Raw genomic sequence first — 20,061 nt, 5'->3', positions numbered from 1 at the left:
CCTGGATGATGCTAAAAAAAGGGTCCGGGAAAAAGTGTGGAATGAAATACCGAAACACCGAAACACCGAATGTCCGTGTGTCCGCAGGTCCGGATTCTGCAAGACATCCCAGTGGAGATCAGGAGTTGTTAGCTCGACACTGTCTAATCAATGTTTATTTTTATTTTTATTTTTGAAAATGTCCCTGGCTTTTGCTAGGTCTAGATCTATATAATGCGAGAGTTTGAATTAGATTGTCAATGCTATGTATGCTGTATATCAATTTTCTAGCATGTGTTGCAGGATATATAAAAATAATCAATACTATCTTATCAATCCAATGTAACCGAGCACCAAATTCATGCTCAATCAAGATCCAATGCAATCTGTTGACAAGCTTCGGCCATCGCCTTCATTAAGATCCTGATCGGCTCTAGCTGTATTCTCTCCATTGCCTCTCTGCGCACAAAGTCGCTGACCATCATAACCAAGGCGAGGTCTGATTCGATGTCACTACGTTTATGGGCGTCGATGATATTCGAGCACAGGTTAAGAAACGGTACGAATTGGTGTAATAAAATTTGGCTGGATAGAGGGTGAGGGTTTCTTATTAGTATGGAAATATTTCAGTAGGGGAAGGAATGACATACCTGGTGCCCCAATGCATTCTGGGAGCAGTGCTGATGAGGTATTTCATTTTGAGGATGGAAGTCCTCGCAATATCCACAGACTCTTTTGGTGCGCTCTGGTTTTGTTGATTGCATTTCTTAGATCCGTGTAGTATGATAAGGATCTTGAAGCCGTTGAACACGATGTCTGCGCAAAACCACGAGTCGAAGGTAGTTGTGGTGGTTTCAAGAAGTTCCTCCTTTATACAGTTAGATATTCCCATAATATCTAAAAGTATAGACAATGTATTTGAGAACGTACCACCTTCCAGGTAGACGTGATCGAAACAACCTCCTCTGCAAGTCTATCAAGGGTTTCATCATACCCAGCGTGTTGAACATTCTCTGAGTTGTCCACCAAATCTAAATATTTCAGTAGTACCAAAGTAAGGCGCATCGATGCAAGGAAATGAATCTGTATGAAACGTGTAGACGGATCATCGACGTCTTCTATAGTAGCGTTGGGGAAGTTCACCACCCAGGACTCCCTGGAAATGATACCTGGTCTGCCAAAATAGAAGCGGAAAAGACAATCCGTCTGTAGGAGATACCAGAATTCGAGTCGTTTTCGATTGTCACTGATTCCACTCTTATCCTCGGCGGAATCATCGTGACCTTCTGATGAGACCTCGTCGATGGTAAAGTATCCCAGGGCTTTCGCAATCCTGCAAACATCTCCATAAACATTCCAAGCTTCTTCGATATTACAACCCTCGAGAGACATCGGCATCTATACTACATCATCAGCCTGTCTTTTTCAAATTTTTAAGGTAGCGACTACCATGAGAAAAGCTGCATAAAAGTCCACGTAAGTATTTTGAGCTTCGCTCCGCCATCTGTCCACGAGGTCCGTGCACTTCCGATAGAGGTGTTGCACCAAGACGCCTCTGTTGGGAACAGGCTCCGTATCTATCATCATACCCTGAAGAACACTGTTATAGTAGATGATCAGGCAGGTGCTGTCAAGCTTGACATGGCGTATTTCTAGTAGATCAGGGATGGAAAGGACAAAATCCTTTTCCAGGGGGCATCTAAAGCCCTCGCACTGAGAACTATCGAAAAACACTGGACATGTCAGTTTGGAGAAGGTGACTGGAGTGTCAACCAATACGTACTACCTGCCCATCGCTTTGCCATTTCTTTTGAGAGTGGAGGAGGGTTTATTGGCAGGTCTCTTTCTTGCCAGTTTGTGGAAGTCTCGATTTCCATCATTGCATTTCTCATGGCTTTGCTGAATACTTCATTTTCGACAAGGTTACGTCCTGCGTACCGGAGTTGGTAAAGAAGATCGCTATGTAGAGAATGGCTCGACGTGCTTCGCCCTGGCAATTGGGTGGGTGGAGAGCTTTGTCTGTTGTTGTTTGACTGAACAAATGAAAGGGATCTTGAACTAAAACCATCCTCTTCATCTGTCCTACTTTCATGCGCACTCTGCCTTTCTAAGCGATCCAGGCGCGAGAGAATATCGGACAGGATATCTTTGTCGTGAACTCCCCTTGTATATCACGAGTTAGACATGATACAAACCCTCCAAAGGACCACCCCACCTTGGTTTCTTGTCTCGAGCTTTACGCGGTAAGTATATGCATCTTGCATCAATTGACTGGCATTTGTCGCATCGCGGATGTGCTTTATTGCATCGAATCTGGTCTTTTATTACTACTTTCGCATGCCATCGGAAATGCGCAGCGTACCTTCTTTGACTTGCAGCGACTGCACTTGATAAAATGTCAGTAATATAATCCACAGCACCAGATGTTTTTACTCACGGAAATATCCGTCACAGGCCTTCTCGAACTCATTGCTGGCTGTTTGGACGTTTGTGGGTTGCAGGAATGCGACGTTGCAAAGGAGAAAACGAGAGTCCGAAATGCCGGTTTAGGCCCGGTTCAGCGCGGGGTTTCGCAATCACCGAAAGTCCGGCTGCCGATCGTCTGACTGGCTTCAACCCAACCCACAACTCGTATTCGCGTCTTTCTGCAAAAAGAGTCATCGCAATAATAATAGGGGGGACTCGGAAAGATGAGATGCAGGCATCATCATAATGAGCCATAAAACACGATCGACATCCACATTCCTGATTGGGCCAAACGGTGCGCTCGCCAGGCAGCTTATATGGATATATAGCGATGCTTTCCCTGTTCTTCATTCCGTCAGCGACAACTTTTCGACAAAGATAAAGCAAAATGTCCAGGACAAAGGACCCATCGGACATTCCTCAAACCCCAATTGAGAAGCAGGATATATCTTTACAGCATCCTGAAACGACAGATGAAGGGCAGGAAACTGCCATAAAGATCCCGGATGAAGCTGATCCAGACAAAGGTGGTGGGGATGAAGAGAAGAAGGATGCAGAGCCGAAAGAAAGTGCCTCTGTTGCCAACTATTTTGTATGATCATACTCCCAGGTAAAATATGCTGGTCGCTGATGGTGTACTAGAGGATCCTCTCCTATGCGACTGGAAAAGATCGCATTGTGCTCGTAATGGCACTCATTGCCGCCGTTGGATCCGGAGTTGTATGTTGATGATCGCCGCAGCCTCAGAGATATAATCGTGACTAACCAGATCAGCCTCTTCCACTCATGAATATTATTTTCGGAAACCTGGTTGGCAAATTCAGTGGATACTTTACGCCAGGCACATCAGTCACCAAGGAAGACTTCAAATCGTCTGTGAACGAGCTAAGGTAAGTTTGAACGCAGTTGGAAAACAGACATCTTGGTAAACATTCAGGACAGTTTGTACATCGTGTACTTGTTCATCGCAAAGTTCTGCCTGACTTACATCGCCATGGTAAGCCCATTCTTAATGAATTTGTTGGCAGGAATACTGATCAAAAAAAGTTTTGTTTCCGAGTCGTTGGTCTCCGTGTCTCAGCAGGTCTCAGGCTCGAGTATATGCAGTCGCTCTTTTCGCAACCGATCAGTAAACTCGATGAAGTGTCCGTGGGAACAGTCACAAACACCATAACGTCACTTTCCAACACCATTCAACAGAGTGTTTCAGACAAGTTGGCCATCCTATTTCAGTCGGTCGCGCTCCTCATCACTGCTTTTATCATCGCTTTCAAGTACTCGTGGGCTTTGACGCTTGCTACCAGCGCATCTCTCCTATTCATTGTGCTCGGTTTCTGTGTGACTGTTCCGGCTATCATAAAGATCCAGCAAAGAGTTGATAAGGCGGACGAGAAACATTCATCGATCGCCGCAGAGGTATTTGCTTCTGTTCGGACGGTCTTTTCCCTTGGCGCACAGGAGTCCCTTTCCAAGAAATACGGAGAGTGGGTGCAAGAGGCACGGAAGCGAGGTCAGGGCATGTCCATCATTATGGGGATCCACCTCGCTCTCCTCTTCTTTGCAATGTACTCGAGTTATTCACTGGCATTTTGGTTTGGACTGAAGCTGTACCGAGAGGGGCATATTGAGAATATCAATACGGTTATTACGTGAGTACATGCAGAAGGAATACCGGCGCAAGCTAACATCCATTTATGACAGTGTCTTCTTCTCAGTTACCATTGTCGTCAGTATTTTAGGAAGTATCGCGACGCCGTTGATGACCATCTCCAAGGCGATCAGTGCCTCCGGATCGTTCTTTGAAATGATAGACGCAGAGGGGCAAGAGTCAGGAGGTCTTCGTGATCCAGATGCTTCAGCCCAGGTGGATATTGTGTTTGATGATGTCCGTTTTACATATCCTTCGCGGTCGGACGTTCCTATCCTCAAGGGCCTCAATGCACGATTCCAAAAAGGGAAAACGACAGCATTGGTCGGTCCTTCGGGCTCCGGGAAAAGCACCATCGTTGCTCTTGTCGAGAGATGGTACCAGCTTGCCATTGGCGAGGAGGGAAACACCCCAGGTGCAATTTTCGTGGGCGAGCATAACATCAATAGTCTCGATCTCAAGTGGTGGAGATCCCAGATTGGTCTTGTGCAACAAGAGCCATTTCTCTTCAACGACACAATATTCAATAATGTATCATTTGGCCTGATCGGAACGAAATGGGAGAATGAGACGGATGAAGTCAGAAAGGGGCTTGTGGAGAAAGCGTGTCGAGAGGCTTTCGCCGAGGAGTTTATCGAGCGTCTACCTGAGGTATATACCCTTCTTGATTTGATAAACTTGACTAACATTGACAGGGTTACGAAACCATCGTGGGAGAGAGTGGTATACGATTGAGTGGTGGCCAAAGACAGAGACTTGCGATAGCACGAAGCATTGTGAAGGAGCCCGCCATTCTGATATTGGACGAGGCGACGAGTGCGATCGATGTTCGTGGAGAAAAGATTGTGCAGGCAGCCCTTGACCGTGTATCCAAGGATCGAACCACCATTATGATCGCTCACCGACTGTCGACTGTCCGACAAGCAGATCACATTATTGTCATGAAAGATGGAATCAGCGTTGAGCGGGGAACCCACGAGGAGCTTCTGAAAATCGAGGATGGCGTATACTATGGTCTTGTTCACGCCCAGAGGCTCGAATCATTGACGGAAACCGAACCTGATCTAAACGAAGCTGCCAACGAGTTGAAGGAAGTTGAAACAATCGGCTCTGTCGTTCAAGAAAAAAAGCAGGATGAGGAAATGGTGGAGGAATACAAGAACCGTGGTCTCATCGGCAGTCTTGGTCGGTTTCTGTATGAGCAGCGTACCTACTGGCGACACTATGTCATCACGCTTCTGGGCACCGCTGGCGCAGGATGTAAGTACCTGAAATGAAAAGTTGTACTGTTCTCGAACTAACCATATGCCATTCAAAGCCGCCTATGCACTGCAGAGTTGGATGTTCGCAAAGCTCATTGAGGTATTCCAATTTACCGGCCAAAAGCTCATCGATTCCGCCAATTTTTGGTCGTTGATGTTTTTCGTTCTCGCCCTCGCCATGGCCGTCTGTTACTGGATTGTTGGATATTCATCGAATATCATCTCAGTTGTAGGACTGCCTTATCTCTGCCCTTTGAAGCATTTTCGATGCTAACATGGTTTTAGAGGATTTCCTCGGCTTACCGAACGGAGTACTTCCAGAACATCCTTAGAAAACCGATTCCCTTCTACGATTTAAATGAAAACTCTTCCGGCTCTTTGGTCTCTCGATTAGCCACAGACCCAAAGCAAATTCAAGATCTACTCGGACTGACTGGAGCATTCCCAGTGATTTCTATATTCAACATGATCGGTTGCATTGCAATCGCCTTCTCATTTGGTTGGAAGCTAAGTCTTGTGGCGGTATTCGCAGCCATGCCATTCATCTTCCTGGCGGCGTTCATGCGCATTCGATATGAAATGCAGTTTGACGCGATGAATTCTAAGGTCTACTCCGACAGTTCGCAATTCGCAACGGAGGCTATAACAGCGTTTCGTACTGTATCAACATTGACAATGGAGGATAGAATCATCAATCGGTATTCGAATCTGCTCAAAGAGCAACAATTCAAAGCTTTTCGGAAAGCATGGTACGCCACACTGGTGTTTGCCTTTTCCGACAGTATTGAGCTATGTGGCATGGCATTGACCTTCTGGTAAATGTCCCCGAAGCCCCAAACAATAATTTGGCAATGACTGACTCGATCAGGTACGGTGGTCAACTCCTTGCATCCAGAGAGTATCAACCCATTGCCTTTTTTGTAATCTACATGGCAATCATCCAAGGAGGCCAATCCGCCGGCCAGTTCTTCAGCTATGGGCCGAATTTTGCCCAGGCCATGGCGTCCGCGAATCGCATCCTGAGATATCGTCCGAACCCAGCCACGAAGGATCTTGAGACCAAAGAGAAGCTGCCCCAGGGGGATTGCTATTCTGAAGCTAGTGTTGAGTTTCAAAATGTTTCGTTTAGATACCCTGGGCGAGACATTCCTCTTTTTAGAGGGCTGAATGTCAATATTGAGAGTGGGCAATTTGTCGCCTTCGTGGGTCCTTCTGGCTGCGGGAAGACCAGTGTGATATCGCTTCTGGAAAGATTCTACGAACCAGTGAGCGGCTCAATCATGCTAAATGGCAGAGATTTACAATCTATCGAAATGTCGTCTTATCGCAGAGCGTTGTCGCTAGTTGCACAGGAGCCAAGACTTTTCGATGGCAGCATACGAGAGAACGTCTGTTTAGGACTCCAAGACACAGAATACACAGAGGAGGAAATCATCCAAGCATGCAAAGACGCCAAGATTCATGACTTCATTACTTCCCTACCCGATGGATACGCAACTCAGCTTGGGGTCAACGCACAGGCATCTCTGAGTGGTGGCCAGCGACAACGACTCTGTATTGCTCGCGCGCTACTACGAAAACCGTCCCTTCTGCTCCTAGACGAGGCAACATCAAGTCTCGACTCGCAATCCGAAAAGGTCGTCCAGTCGGCACTAGAGCGCCTCGCAGGAAGTAGAAGCATGACGATCGTCGCGGTCGCGCACAGACTAGCTACTATTCAAAAAGCAGATATAATTTTCGTCTTCGGTGAGAGCCAGGCTGGTCGTGGTTCCCGGATAGTCGAGCAAGGAACTCACCAGGAGTTGCTTCAGAGAAAGGGGACTTATTGGCAGATGGTTAGTATATAGATCCCCTTCATGTGCCTAGCTTTACTAATCTTGGAACAGTGTCAAGCGCAAGCGTTGGATAGGTGATTTTTCTGGCGGGAATTATACCGGTTGGTATATGGCACGAATAATTAGTGTACGATATCTAGAAAAGTAGCACTTTCACTCTATACCCCACTCTTCAAGGGGAACGAATAACTAACAACAAATTCCTCCCATTGTTCTTCTGCCAGTACAGAGCAGACTGACACAAAGTCAGTACAAAACAAGGCAGTCTGTTGTCTTAATTTGCGTCTATTTTTGGTCTAATATATTCCGTGAGTGTCATTATTCTAGATCATAAATTCCCGACAAATACCAATCATTCAACCCCGCGATGGCGTAAGCTTTCCACCGCATCCACGATACCCTCCTTCAATGGCCGGAAGACCCAACACTTCCTGTGACCGGCTGTTATCAAATCCATACACACCACCCTCGGGATAGTCACCTGGCTTCAGTCCATCTCCCGAGGGTAATCGACCCTGGAATTGAGATAACTCTTCCCGGATGATGTTGGTAATTTTATTGGTGGAGAATGTGCTGGACACAGCGACGAAGTGCTTTCCTACGTCAGGGCAAGGTCGCGAACGTCAACGAAGAAGTAGTTACCAGTACGTGGGCGTTTCTCCTTGGATGCGCTGACGATCAGATAGCGAATGCGTTGGTTGGAGGTGTTGAGGGCATACAGCGACATCAAATGGTGTACGATTGGTCCTAAAATCAGGGGTGGGTTGATGACGAAGAGGCGGAAGTTGGGCCTCTCCTTGTCGAAAAACTCTCATGCTGCGTCAACGATATGTTGAACAAGACACGAAAAGGAAACGACAAGGCGAGCAAGGAGAAACAAGGTATAACTATGGATGGTCCTTGTTCAAATTGATGCTCGGAGTTGGAATGCGCCTAACCGCATCGGGGTGGATTCTTCTCGGAGTTCCCAAAGGAGATGAAGTTGGCTAGTTGCCGAAAGGAGTATCTCCAGAAATCTCCCCAAGGAGCAAATGGGGGGATTTTATGGCATTTCTACAATGCTTATTTTAACTCCATATTCATTATGAGGTATAATATTATCTTTATAACGTCTCCTCCAAGACTTTCGAGTTCAAGAGGCATTATTGATCCACTGCGATCGGGCGATCACGGCCCGAGCCGTGGAGGCTAAGGGAAGAGTGGCCTGGTTCCCACGTGACCAGAAGGACTGATTTACCGAAAAGATAAGAAACAGAGGGACTATCAACAGTCATCAGAATTCAAACTATGATCGATAATCCGATCAAGACTCAAGAATCGATTAGAAGAAACATGGCAGTGGATCCAGGAGGAGAGATTAGTCTGGAATCAGTGTAGCGAGTGACTGATGATTTCAATTATTGCGGTCAGCAGATTCATATCTAATCTGAAAACTGCCTGGATATTGAGGTAGATATAGTAATCATTACCTTGCTTTGTTCCACGAAAGAAGCTGTATCCCATGCATATGCAAGTGACGATTAACAGATCCCGATAGATTCAATGTCAGCTGGGCGTTTTAACTGGTTTTGCTGACTCGATCTATTTTCCACTATTGAGTCTCCCTAGATTTAGCGCATACATGCATATATACTGGCCAACGCAGGCTCTCATGACTACACATGATAAATGCGAATGATGTTCTTGAACATAAGCTCATCTGCAAGCTGATTCATCGTAGAGACACGTTGATTGTCAGCTGTTATTGGTGATAGATTGATCTGAGATATCATTACTTGCCAATATGACGCAAAGCACCGCTGCCGGCATGGCTTCCCCACAATTACCTTTGCAGAGGACCTCATGACTTCGTACATTTCGCACTATCTGGGATATGGGGTGATTGCTCTTCCGGACGTTCTCTACTTTGGGCTTGACACGACGACATATGAAGGCCATATTGCGCAACGTACGCGGTGGTCTCTGTCTATGACGCAGCAGATCCAGGTGTCGAAAGATTCCAAGACCAACACCGTTTCAGTCCCGCTCAGGAAGTCTCTAGTGCAGAGAGCAATAGCCTATATCCTGAAACGTTTTGGCGGGTTGATCGGAGTTGTCGTTCTGCCTTTTGCGTTGGCTTCTGGGCAGGCTTATCCCTGCCTTCTCTCTCCGTCTGCAGGTAGTGCTGAAAGTGATTATACATCGACCTTTTGGTTGCATGAATGTTTGCGGTCTGCTCAGTCTGGCTTTCAGGGACCAACATACCCAGAATCCACCGAGTTCTGTGCTTATAGGTATGTTATATATCTAACATATACCAGCTTGGTGGCTGATCATATATACTCCCAGCAAACCTTACCAAATGGGCCACGTATATCTCCTGCCACCGAAAGCCAAGGGCAGCAAGCCTTCTACCTCCGAAGTAACTGGAAGCAGCGTGAATCCTTGGATTAATGCCAATTTCACTCGCTTACAGCGACTATACCGTGATTTCGTCCATGCCGGTGTTTGGTTTAACGCGCTGTACTTTACAGGGTTGTTGACAGCATTATCTGTCTGCGTCTCGTCCACTACCGATGGTGATACAAATACACTCGGTCAACTGTTCACTGGTTTTACATGGCCCCCAGTGCTGAAGATCTGTTACCTCCTGTGCTCCCATTTTGTCCCGCTCAGATATACACTGCGGCCTTTGAAATACACCACTCGTGAGTCCTTATCCGGACCTCATCCAAGTGATTCGAGTGTTGGAATTCCTACGGCCAAATTTAAACAGGCGATTGAAGACGACCGTCAGCCTGCACTGGGGAGTTTGGTCATCTCATTTTTGGCCCGGTGGTGCTTGTTTCATCGCTGCTTTACTCTTTACCACTTTGAAGGTATTCATTGTGTAGGCGTGTCGAATGAGAATATACTTTGGAATAAACATCTGCATGAGCCAATCTGTGAAGTTTATATGGTGACCAGAATATAAAAATATAAAGCTTAGCCATCGTTAAAAGAGAGCGTGATTGGCCAATTCGGAAAGAGTCACAGAATCAGCAGATTTTTTTGACTTTTCCCGAAAGAAACGGCTAGCGGGAGGGGCTGAAAGCGGAATACAATTCTGTTTTCCGACAGCGTCTGATTGGCTGAATGGACCTCTAAACCAGGCACCAGCCAATGAACGTGCAGAAAAGCCAATTGACGCATGCGGCATTTACACCCGCCGTAATATATCCGGTATTTTTGGTTTTTCAGTTTCAATTTTTTCTGCTGCGTCTTGATGGCCAAAGCAGGTGTTCATGTTGGAAACTGTGATTCATGTGTTGCTCTTGCTCTTCTTCACGCCAATTATCTAATTAAAACAGCCCATCTCACCATGGGCTCAGCAACTGGGATGTTCGATGCCAACCAACCCGGCAATGGCAGTGAAGCGAACAAGCCGGCCGGAAATAGCACCGCTTGGCTCCCAGACAGTAAAGAGTCCGATGCATTGAACGACGGCGAACAGCAGATCATCGAGGCCGGAGAAGCCAAGTACCATCGGCTCGGATGGAGGGGTCTCACGATCATGTTGATCGTCGAGGCGATTGGGTTGGGCGCGCTCTCGATCCCCTCTGCGTTTGCCAGCCTCGGAATGGTGGCCGGCGTCCTCTGCTGCGTGGGAATTGGGCTGATTGCCATTTACACGTCGTATGTGATTGGGCAGGTGAAGCTGGCTTTCCCGGCTGTCCGCCACTATGGCGATGCGGGGGCGTTGTTGATGGGCTCGTTTGGGAGTGAGCTGTTCACGGCCATGTTGATCTTGCAGCTGATTTTCTTGACGGGGTCGAATTGTTTGACGGGCACGATTGCATTGCGTCATATCACGGACAGTGGGATTTGTTCGATTATCTTCAGTGTTGTGTCGGCGGTTATTCTGCTGTTGCTGTCCATTCCGTCGTCGTTTGCTGATATGGCTTTCCTCGGATATATCGACTTTGCATCGATTGTTGCTGCCATTGGAATCACCATCATCGCCACCGGCATCAGGAGCACCAATTCCACTGGCCTGGACGCAGTGGACTGGTCTGCCCTGCCGCAGGGTGATCCCAGCTTCTCAGATGCATTCATCGCCATCACCAACATTGTATTCGCGTACACCTTTGCCAGCTGTCTATTCTCCTTCATGGATGAAATGCACACCCCTCGCGACTTTACCAAATCCATCTGGTCTCTTGGTATCTTGCAGATTGTCATCTATACCGTCACAGGAGCGACCATCTATGCCTTTGTCGGTCAAGACGTGCAGTCGCCTGCCTTGCTATCTGCCGGGAATCTAGTAAGCAAAGTTGCATTTGGCATTGCACTACCTGTCATCTTCATCTCGGGTGCCATCTGCACCATTGTTGCTGGCCGATTAATCCACGGCCGCATATACGAAAAGAGCGTGACCCGATACATCAACACCACAAAGGGCTGGATCACCTGGCTTGTCCTAATCACCGTCCTCACCATCATATCCTGGGTCATCGCCGAGGCTATTCCGTTCTTCGATGACCTGCTCTCAATCATCTCTGCGTTGTTCACCTCTGGATTCTCCTTCTACCTCCCCCCGATTATGTGGTTCGTCCTCATCCGTAAGGGGAAGTGGTATTCCAAGGAGAACTTGCTGATTAGTATTGTCAATTTCCTTGTCTTCATCTTTGGACTTGTTGTGCTTGTTGGCGGTCTTTACTCGAGTATCCAGGATATAGTAAGTTACCTCCACCTTATCTGAATGAATGCATGCTAACAACTCTGACAGAGAAATAACTACCGAACGGGTAATGTTCGTGGTGCGTTTAGTTGCGGTGCTGTTGAATGATTGATTCATATGATACCCTGTCTGTGTTGCATATCGAAAAAGCAGTGTATAAGCTGCATACATGGTATATGTATATAATTGAGCTTTACGTTTTGGGGCAAAAATTGTACAGCTCCTTAAAATATAGAATTGCATGATTGAAGATAATAGAAGGTTGATAGATTATAGTATCAAAATATCGATGTGAAATTATAACACTAATATATTGATAAAGGTGGGGGTGATATGTAGGTGATGGGCTGAACCCCACTCCCACAAGTTTAGGATATGGGATGGTTCATTGGGTACATAGGGTTTAAAATTTATATTCGGTTCAATATTTTAAAAATAATAATAAGCAATATTAAAAGCTTTTAAATTTTAATGTTACATCCTCTTAGATGCTACAGTATCCACCCAAGCTTTGCTTAGCGTCGGAAATTTTCTCAAAGTCTATTTTGCCACACATCCCACTCAGAAGTATTCAAGCTGATAAACAATATTATTCTATTTCATAAAAATTCGTATCCCATAACCCAGAAGTAAACCCCCATGACCCGTCATTATACAAAATTAAGTATCGATATTAAGAAAATTAGAACCCCCACTCAACAGATCCCCTGGATCTTTAGTCGGTGCATCGCCCAGTATCAGGCTTTCGATGTAGTAGTTTAATCGCGACGGTAGAACTTCTTGTACCTGGTATATATTAGCAAGGCAGATTAAAGAGAAAGAAATAAATGGGCGCATACTGTCGCGAGATCTTTTCCTTCCAGGTAGGAGAAGCGGTGTTGGTCACGTTTTCTTGGGAAACGTTGACTTCCTTGACAACGGTGGTGATGTCCTTTGCAGCGACAGTTTTGGTGGCGCGGGCAGCCTTGCTGGTGCCGTAGGGACCAGAGCCGAGCATGGGAATTGGGACAGGCATTGTGAAGAGGTATTAGATATTAGGTGTCTTGAGCGACGGTGATTGTTTGTATACCGAGTGTGGTAGTGAGGAGTGAGGAATGAAGCTGATGGATGATGGGTTCTTGATGGGTGAGGGAAGGTGTTTATATACATTTTGTCCTTATCTTCTAACATCGACTTGGTTAGACCCTTTGTTCAAAAATTTTCGAGTCATGGGGGCAGTATCAAAGGATGACTCCAAAAATAATGCGCGGCACGGCTGATCCGAGCATCGATGGGCGGACTAGAACGTGGTGTGATGCCCCTATCCTGCCTTGGGTTTAGCCTATCGCCACCCCTGCTGAAAACCCTCATACAAAAAAAACTCAACACAATGAAACTGCCCAACGCCGACTTAACCGTGTGTCACAAGGCTGGTTGATATTTTTTTTCTCTCGCCTGACAGCTGATCCCGAACATGCAAGCTGATAGAAAATCTCCGCGGAAACATCGCTACGAAGCCGACCGACTTCGGTTCACTGCCAGAATTCGGCATTGGCGCTGCCTCTATCCATGGCACAACCCGACGCCGCTGATAAGATTGCGCCACCATGAGCTGTTGTTTTCTACCTGGTTATAATGGAATACGTAACACAAAGTCGATTAGCACACAGCTCGTCGATATTATTACGAAGAGATTTGTCGTCGAGCAGTCAAGGCATGCCGATGATTCACCTGGTCGGTAGCGCTTAGCGATGCCGAATCCCGGTCTGGATCTCGACAGCCTGCGATCAGCGCCGGAATTCCTGCTCACATCCCTGTATATTTTTCTTCTCTGCAGGATTTTCTGGTACACATGACTGCAGGTGGAGCACAGACCTTCTGCCCACTCAGCCAGGGTTGAGAATTCCTTACCTTATCTATAGCTTAATTCTGCTGATAGTGTTTCATGATTGTGCAATCTATGATTATTCTATCTTCATATCAAGTGAAGGTTGTTTTACAATATGGAACTGGCTTATCCATTAGGAATGATAATTCAGTATTGGAATAGAAATTTATCATAATATCGTGGACGACAGTTTTTTTTAAATATCTATGCAACTGATAATTCTGAAATCACCAAGTGCCCCTATGGCCCACTGTGATTGGCCAATCCATATTTTCCGGCAGTCCACTCAATCCCAAGAAAGAACTCTTAGCGATACCCGAAGGGGGTTGGTATATGTTAGGTGGAGTATCCAATGAGTCCCTTTGCATTTTAAATCTGATATCCCTATCAAATCCTGTTACTACAGAATTTGATATTCATTTCTCATATATTCATGATTATAGTCTAAGATTACCTCAACAAAGGCACAGTCAGACTAAACACGTTACTTGGATCAAAGCTCTCCTTCAGCTCTGTAACATCCCGTGCATTGCCACCGTATGTTTTTGCCAGCACGTCCGCTGGCGCAGCATCCGCCATATTATACAGCGAAATATACGCCGTAGAAACAATATTGCTGGCATCCGTCTGCCCAATATCCTCAGCCAGCTGGATGGCCCACTTCTCAGATGCCGCTTTGCCTATCTCCGCTGTCGCAAACCCACACATCTCGAGCATAAAGTGCGGCTCTCTCGTCGCAAACACAGAGTCACTTTTTGCCTCCGCAGAGACACCCCGCAACTCGTGAACGGATAACATCGTCCCCGGATCCGCTGGCATATTCACAAGATGCCTTGCAATCGCCTCAGCCACCTGCGGTGAGATACGCCGCACGCTGTGCGTGCGAGCAGCTCCGTACACGCTTGGGGGTACCAAGGCACCATTTGCGATCATCCACTCTGGGATGCCGGTTGTCGCAATGGTATTCACAATGACGGGACCTAGACGGGCGATTTTCTCGCTCCAGCGTTGGCCTTGTTCGATGTCGGCGCCGCTCCAGAAGAATAAGACGCCAAAGGTTCGACCGGGTGGTGCGTTGAATACGATCTGTTGGACTGTGAGTTGTTGGGGGAGGGGTTCTTCGGCTTTGAACTTTTCGTATGCGGCGTTGAAGTCGATGAATGTTTTGCCGATATCTTGCGAGTCGAACATGAGCGCTCCGGTGAGTAGCTGTGAGGTTAGTTTTACTCACTCCGAAAAAAGGATGGATACATACAGTCTTGAGAGGATAGACCTTGATGGTGAGGTCGACGATAACACCAAACAAACCCCCTGCACCGCGAATCCCCCTCAGCAGACTCTCATCCGCCGTGATAATCTCCCCCTCAGGGTTAACAACAGTCGCACCCACAATCTGATCTACTCCAAGTCCCCAGTGTCCCGAAAACGATCCATATCCACCATATACAGCCCAGCCGACGTACCCAACTGAAGGCGTCGTCCCCACCGGCGTAACTAGCCCCTCGTCCCAGAGCTTCTTCCCCAACTCCGCCTGTATGATTCCGCCCTGCACGATCGCTGTTTGACGATCATCCGCGATTTTGACGCCATTTAACGCCCGCAGATCGATAAGCAGGGCGCCTTCGACTAAGCTCCGGCCTTCGAGGTTATGCCCGCCCACGCGGATGGTAAACGGGAGGTTATTCAACTTTGCATATTTGACAATTACGCTTACGTCTGTCGCGGACTGGGGCTGGACAATTGCGAGGGGGTTGTCGGGACGGCTGCAGTTGAAGATCTTTCTGGCGGTGGAATAATTCGGGGATGAGGGTGGGATATACTTGATGGCAGGGTGGTTTTCGAGGAAAGCTTCTAGGGATGCTAGTTGGGGGTGGATGTTGGTCATGATGGCGATGGACTCGTAATGTCAGCAATGAGAGATGAGGCTATATATGCATTTGTCTGTGGGTCAGCTTACTTTTGATTGATGCGGGGTATTCAAGGCTGCCACTATAGATTGGGGGCCTAAATACAGCAAATCAGATGATCGGTTTAGTATGACAAGGCTGTGAGATGATATACATGCATGGATGGCATGACCAGGATTATGTGAGATTCGAAGTCAACAAATAAAAGAGGAGCAGTATAGATGATAGATTACTACGTCACTGTCTAAATAAAAGATTATCCTCAATTTGAGAAGTAAAAGAGTACACTGGTGGGATGGAGATCCGCCCTCTACAGTGAGGTCACCACCAAGTCATCGGTAAGATCCATATAACTGTAGTATTTGTGACTGCAAGCATAGTATAATACAATAAAGAAGTTAAAGATAGCTCCATACTCCCACCATCTCCACCATGTGGATCCATTTGTTTAAATACACATAACCGATTCCCCGGCCAAGATATAACGTAAGATAAATACCAGCTTTATTCTATATAATTGATCTTATCCTCAAAACATGAACCACTTGTATGGTGAGTTCCTAGTTGCCTTTCTGGCGAGTATACACCGGTAGCTTGGGATTGATCGAGGGATCTTGATCATCCATCCCCCCAGGACAAGTGTTAAACCAGGTATAGGCCTGAAATTCAGTTAGAATACAGCTAGACACCACGCAGCGATAGAAAACTTACAAGATTCGTCCTTGGAATAACCTGGACTAAGTCTGCTCGGCCCAGTCCACCCAGATTGGCGAAGTGCAGGTTCGCCTGATGTCTTGTTAGCTGTGTCCTACCCTTTCCGGGGATAAATACATACACCTCGGTCGACGCCCGCGTATCGGGGACCTTTAAGCTGTGTCCATTTGAAGGTTGAGCCCGCGGCGAGCTTCCCATCTGGCAATTTCCCGTCGTTGTTCCAGACTGTAACATTGCCGCTGAACTTGTCGATCCAGAGGAAGTCGGCTCGGCCGTCGCCTGTACATATTAGTTAGATAAGTGTAGTTGGGTTCGAGGAAGTGGTATTTACCATTCACATCAGCCCAGCGGTGGTCTAAATTAATCGTTAGCAGCGTTTCAGGGTGAGGGTATAGAGAGACATACTGGCACGGTCGTATCCTTGGGATCGCTTGATCTGGCCCATATCTTTGAAGTCCTTTACACCTTGATTCAAGAAGGCAGTGGTGGTTCCGTTCGGTCTAGATAGTGTTAGAAGGCTCTCAGGGGGCAATGAAAAGCAATACGTACTCCATGCACAGGTAGTCAGCACGTCCATCACCACTAATGCCAGTTAGCAAATAATTCATAGAATGCGACATCTGGATGCTCATACTCAATGTCGTGGAATGCCAATCCAATGTCATAAAGACCAACACTCCATCCTTGGGTACAGCTGGCATTTCCAGTGACAGAACCAATAGGATTCCATTTCATCGTCTCTGATGCCAGGTCATACTGGTTGATCCAGACTTCAGCAGATCCGGTAGTTCGGTCTGTTACCCAAAGGTCACACTGGATGCCGTTAGTATCGTAATTGAACGTAGATACAGGATAATGTGATGATATACCTTTCCATCGCCATCAAAGTCAGCGAGGTGAACAGCCTTGCGATCGGCATTGGCCTCGAAGATCTGCTGGCCCTCGGGACTCCAGACTGGGGGCTTGTGAACATTGCCATATAGATATCCGGTTCCTGTTGGCGAGACCCAGATATAGTCATCTGCGCCAGTGCCACGCATATCACAGTAATAGACACCGTCACCTAAAGCTGTTAGCCACTCATCGATCATGCTAAACAGGGTTAAAAAGATCTGTACCCTTCAAGTGAGCTCCTCCCTTTCCGGTATTCTTCCACGCATGGGCGTAATGGTCATCCGTCTCACCATCTCCACCCGCCGCCTCAACAGTCTCAAACCACACATAATCGGCTCCATTCCCAGCATAGACTTGACCGAACTTGATGTTGTCTTTTGCACCTTTGACATTCATACCGGCGTGTGTCACACCAACACTCCGCCAATCCGGCACCAGACTGCCCTTTCCGGTTCCGCGGTTGTTGATATATGTAGTCACCTTGCCGGTATCGTCCATCCAGAGCCAGTCACTGCGGAAGTCGCCGTTGATGTCGATTAGCTGCACACCGGAGATATCGCCCATTCCCTTTCCGGTGAAGACGATTCCGAGATCTTGCCAGTAGCCGTTGTTTTTGGTTGTTGGGGCGTCTCCTTGGCCGCCGTTGCGCCAGCATCGGATGTCGCCATTTCCGTGGATGAGGCAGCTGATATAGTTAGCACTGAGATTTACACTTTGAGAATGAAGTTAACATACTAATCAACCCGTCCATCACCGTCAATATCGCCCAGTCGGACATTTTCCTGGCCCAGATCATCGCCCGGTGCGCCCCTTACAAGGCCGATGCTCTCAAACGTGGGAATACCATCCATCACGCCCCGGTGCATCGAGACATACATGGCTCCATTGCGAGCAATGCAGATAAAGTCGTCGTAGCCGTCGTTGTTCAGATCGCCCCATCGAACGCCTAATCAGGATTAGTATTGCCAACAGCAAAAGAAGACGAGCATACCTCTAGCCAAACACTTATCCTTAACATCAATCTGATACCCATTTCCAAACTTTCCATCACCCTCATTCAAGAACATATACGTTTCATCCCCATCCTTCGTCCAGACAAGCTCATCCAACGCGCCCTCACGATACGCACCGGTAGTATTAACCAACTGCGCAAAGTGAAGCCCCGAAGCAACATCGTCGCCAGCAGATTTGCCCATCTCGAATATCCGCCCCATGTACTCGGCATTGTGCTCGTAGTCGCCATCGTCGAATCCACTTCCACGTTGTGTCTGGGCATACTCGGACGCGCCACTGCCGTATTTCTTCTCGCAGGTCGTGTGCAGCGTATCATTGATTCCGGTATCTTTCGGCGGGGTGAGGAGTCCGTTGCTGTCGGCTTCGTTGATCGCGGCCCACCAGACCGAGGCCATTTTGACGTATCCGGCATCGGTGGGGTGGGTATCGTCGTTGAGATCGTCCTTGGTGATGAAAGTGGGCATGTCGGCCAGGACGATTTTGTCGTTGTTATTGTGGCGACGGGTGTAGATCTTGCGGTATTGGTCGTTGATATCGTTTATAATGTCGGGTTGAAGTTTGTTGGGGAGGAGGGTAGATAGGATGATGGTGGTTCCTGGGATGGCCTCGTATAAACGGGCGATGAGGGCATCCATACGTTCGCCGGTTGTGCTGGTGTTGTGCTTCTGAACTGCGTCGTTTGTACCGGCACTGAGTTGTTAGTAGAGCTATAGTCAAATACAGACGAAACATACTTGATGAGAATCAAATTCGGTTGAAACGGAATGCTCTTCTCTGCCTCTTGGGCGATTTCATCAACCCGATATCCAGAATGCCCTTCGTTATCCTTTACAAATCAGCATCATCCCAATATTATATAGTAACAGCCATACATTATCCGTCATATTTCCCACCTGCAAACTCCCCACCATATTCACCGGCCATCCCGCATATCGAAGCTGCTCTCGAAGCGCTTTGCGATACCCATTGTTATCACTCGACAGGTAGCCCACGGTAATCGAGGCCCCAAGTGGGAGGACGCGAAGCGTAAAGTCCTTTTCTTTAATATCTCTCGCTTCCAGCGGAGTGGTCTCGAATGCCGTGTTGAGGGTGTAAAAGGGGACTGCCGATGCCAGACTGGAGAGTGTTGCCAGTGCAATGGCACAGCTTTGCGCTGCAGTCGCCAGACGAACCATGTTGATGTTTATCTCACGAGAGATGATTAATTCCCGCTGAAAATCCGACGATCGCGATGGGAGATGCTCGCTTTATATCTTACAATGCACTATATCCAGATGGGACAAGGGTGGTGGGCTATGTAGACTTGGCCCTGGAGTGGGTCACTGGTTTGCCATTGCGAAATAAGCACTAAGCTGCTATACCACTTTAGTATAGAATGTGGCTTGATGACTTCGCTCTAGGGTTGCAATTCTTACAATTCGGGAAATGAAACGGCCCCTACAAGTCATGAAAACCAGGCTATTCGGATCTTACGGATCTCAGCCATTGATTTTAATCAGCCAGAATAGACGAAGCGATCAGGATGGGGCCGTAGCGTGATGTCGATATTAACGGCGGTCTTGGCTGATGGCTGTGTTATTGGCGATTTGTATAATTAGCAGTAATGGGGCTGATTGCAATACAGTCATCACTAACATAATTAATATCCATTCTATATGCATTCCATATTAATTCGCTTATAGCATTGAATGTTGGCCTAATGGTGGCATCCCCTAAATGGTAGCGAGCTAACAGCTAGTTCAGGGACACCACACCAAAAGAAATTACCCCTTGGCA

General features: G+C 47.3%; 7 protein-coding genes across 7 annotated transcripts; 3 read left to right on the top strand and 4 right to left on the bottom strand.

The window, feature by feature from the left end:
• Nucleotides 1-214: 214 nt before the first annotated feature.
• Nucleotides 215-2,641, bottom strand: ASPWEDRAFT_532074 (transcription factor domain-containing protein). Its single transcript, XM_040837852.1, has 8 exons — nucleotides 2,417-2,641; nucleotides 2,342-2,365; nucleotides 2,195-2,292; nucleotides 1,763-2,142; nucleotides 1,429-1,712; nucleotides 910-1,377; nucleotides 630-847; nucleotides 215-564 (listed from the first exon to the last, which is right to left on the bottom strand). Exons 1-8 carry the CDS (start codon nucleotides 2,447-2,449, stop codon nucleotides 345-347), a joined length of 1,725 nt encoding a protein of 574 aa, XP_040689569.1. The 5' UTR covers nucleotides 2,450-2,641; the 3' UTR covers nucleotides 215-344.
• A 2-nt stretch (nucleotides 2,642-2,643) lies between these two features.
• ASPWEDRAFT_134397 (ABC transporter ATP-binding protein) lies at nucleotides 2,644-7,302 on the top strand. Its single transcript, XM_040829316.1, has 10 exons — nucleotides 2,644-3,037; nucleotides 3,088-3,165; nucleotides 3,220-3,335; nucleotides 3,388-3,442; nucleotides 3,493-4,094; nucleotides 4,147-4,744; nucleotides 4,789-5,353; nucleotides 5,412-5,584; nucleotides 5,641-6,170; nucleotides 6,224-7,302. Exons 1-10 carry the CDS (start codon nucleotides 2,834-2,836, stop codon nucleotides 7,200-7,202), a joined length of 3,900 nt encoding a protein of 1,299 aa, XP_040689568.1. The 5' UTR covers nucleotides 2,644-2,833; the 3' UTR covers nucleotides 7,203-7,302.
• A 1,898-nt stretch (nucleotides 7,303-9,200) lies between these two features.
• On the top strand, nucleotides 9,201-10,175 carry ASPWEDRAFT_532008 (uncharacterized protein). Its single transcript, XM_040837849.1, has one exon. The coding sequence runs from the start codon at nucleotides 9,532-9,534 to the stop codon at nucleotides 10,141-10,143; it is 612 nt and encodes a 203-aa protein (XP_040689567.1). The 5' UTR covers nucleotides 9,201-9,531; the 3' UTR covers nucleotides 10,144-10,175.
• Nucleotides 10,176-10,530: 355 nt separating this feature from the next.
• Nucleotides 10,531-11,997, top strand: ASPWEDRAFT_51816 (uncharacterized protein; the record flags this gene model as incomplete). Its single annotated transcript, XM_040837657.1, has 2 exons — nucleotides 10,531-11,886; nucleotides 11,938-11,997. The coding sequence occupies 2 exons, from the start codon at nucleotides 10,531-10,533 to the stop codon at nucleotides 11,995-11,997; spliced, it is 1,416 nt and encodes a 471-aa protein (XP_040689566.1).
• Nucleotides 11,998-12,635: 638 nt separating this feature from the next.
• ASPWEDRAFT_183884 (uncharacterized protein) lies at nucleotides 12,636-12,999 on the bottom strand (the record flags this gene model as incomplete). Its single annotated transcript, XM_040832001.1, has 2 exons — nucleotides 12,636-12,675; nucleotides 12,729-12,999. A coding segment is annotated over one exon (228 nt), but the record flags the coding sequence as incomplete, so codon positions are not given.
• A 1,207-nt stretch (nucleotides 13,000-14,206) lies between these two features.
• Nucleotides 14,207-15,641, bottom strand: ASPWEDRAFT_172675 (FAD-binding oxidoreductase; the record flags this gene model as incomplete). Its single annotated transcript, XM_040830956.1, has 2 exons — nucleotides 14,207-14,965; nucleotides 15,012-15,641. 2 exons carry the CDS (start codon nucleotides 15,639-15,641, stop codon nucleotides 14,207-14,209), a joined length of 1,389 nt encoding a protein of 462 aa, XP_040689564.1.
• A 357-nt stretch (nucleotides 15,642-15,998) lies between these two features.
• Nucleotides 15,999-19,485, bottom strand: ASPWEDRAFT_41117 (uncharacterized protein). Its single transcript, XM_040835478.1, has 13 exons — nucleotides 19,158-19,485; nucleotides 19,020-19,111; nucleotides 18,263-18,975; nucleotides 18,007-18,217; nucleotides 17,496-17,956; nucleotides 17,247-17,440; nucleotides 17,012-17,190; nucleotides 16,927-16,959; nucleotides 16,783-16,877; nucleotides 16,709-16,732; nucleotides 16,499-16,656; nucleotides 16,375-16,449; nucleotides 15,999-16,322 (listed from the first exon to the last, which is right to left on the bottom strand). The coding sequence occupies exons 1-13, from the start codon at nucleotides 19,458-19,460 to the stop codon at nucleotides 16,224-16,226; spliced, it is 2,637 nt and encodes an 878-aa protein (XP_040689563.1). The 5' UTR covers nucleotides 19,461-19,485; the 3' UTR covers nucleotides 15,999-16,223.
• Nucleotides 19,486-20,061: the final 576 nt, after the last annotated feature.

This window comes from Aspergillus wentii (genome assembly GCF_001890725.1).
Source record: "Aspergillus wentii DTO 134E9 unplaced genomic scaffold ASPWEscaffold_4, whole genome shotgun sequence".
NCBI lineage: Eukaryota > Fungi > Ascomycota > Eurotiomycetes > Eurotiales > Aspergillaceae > Aspergillus > Aspergillus wentii.
Note: the sequence above shows the minus strand (reverse complement) of the source record. Positions and strands in the feature narration are given on the sequence as shown.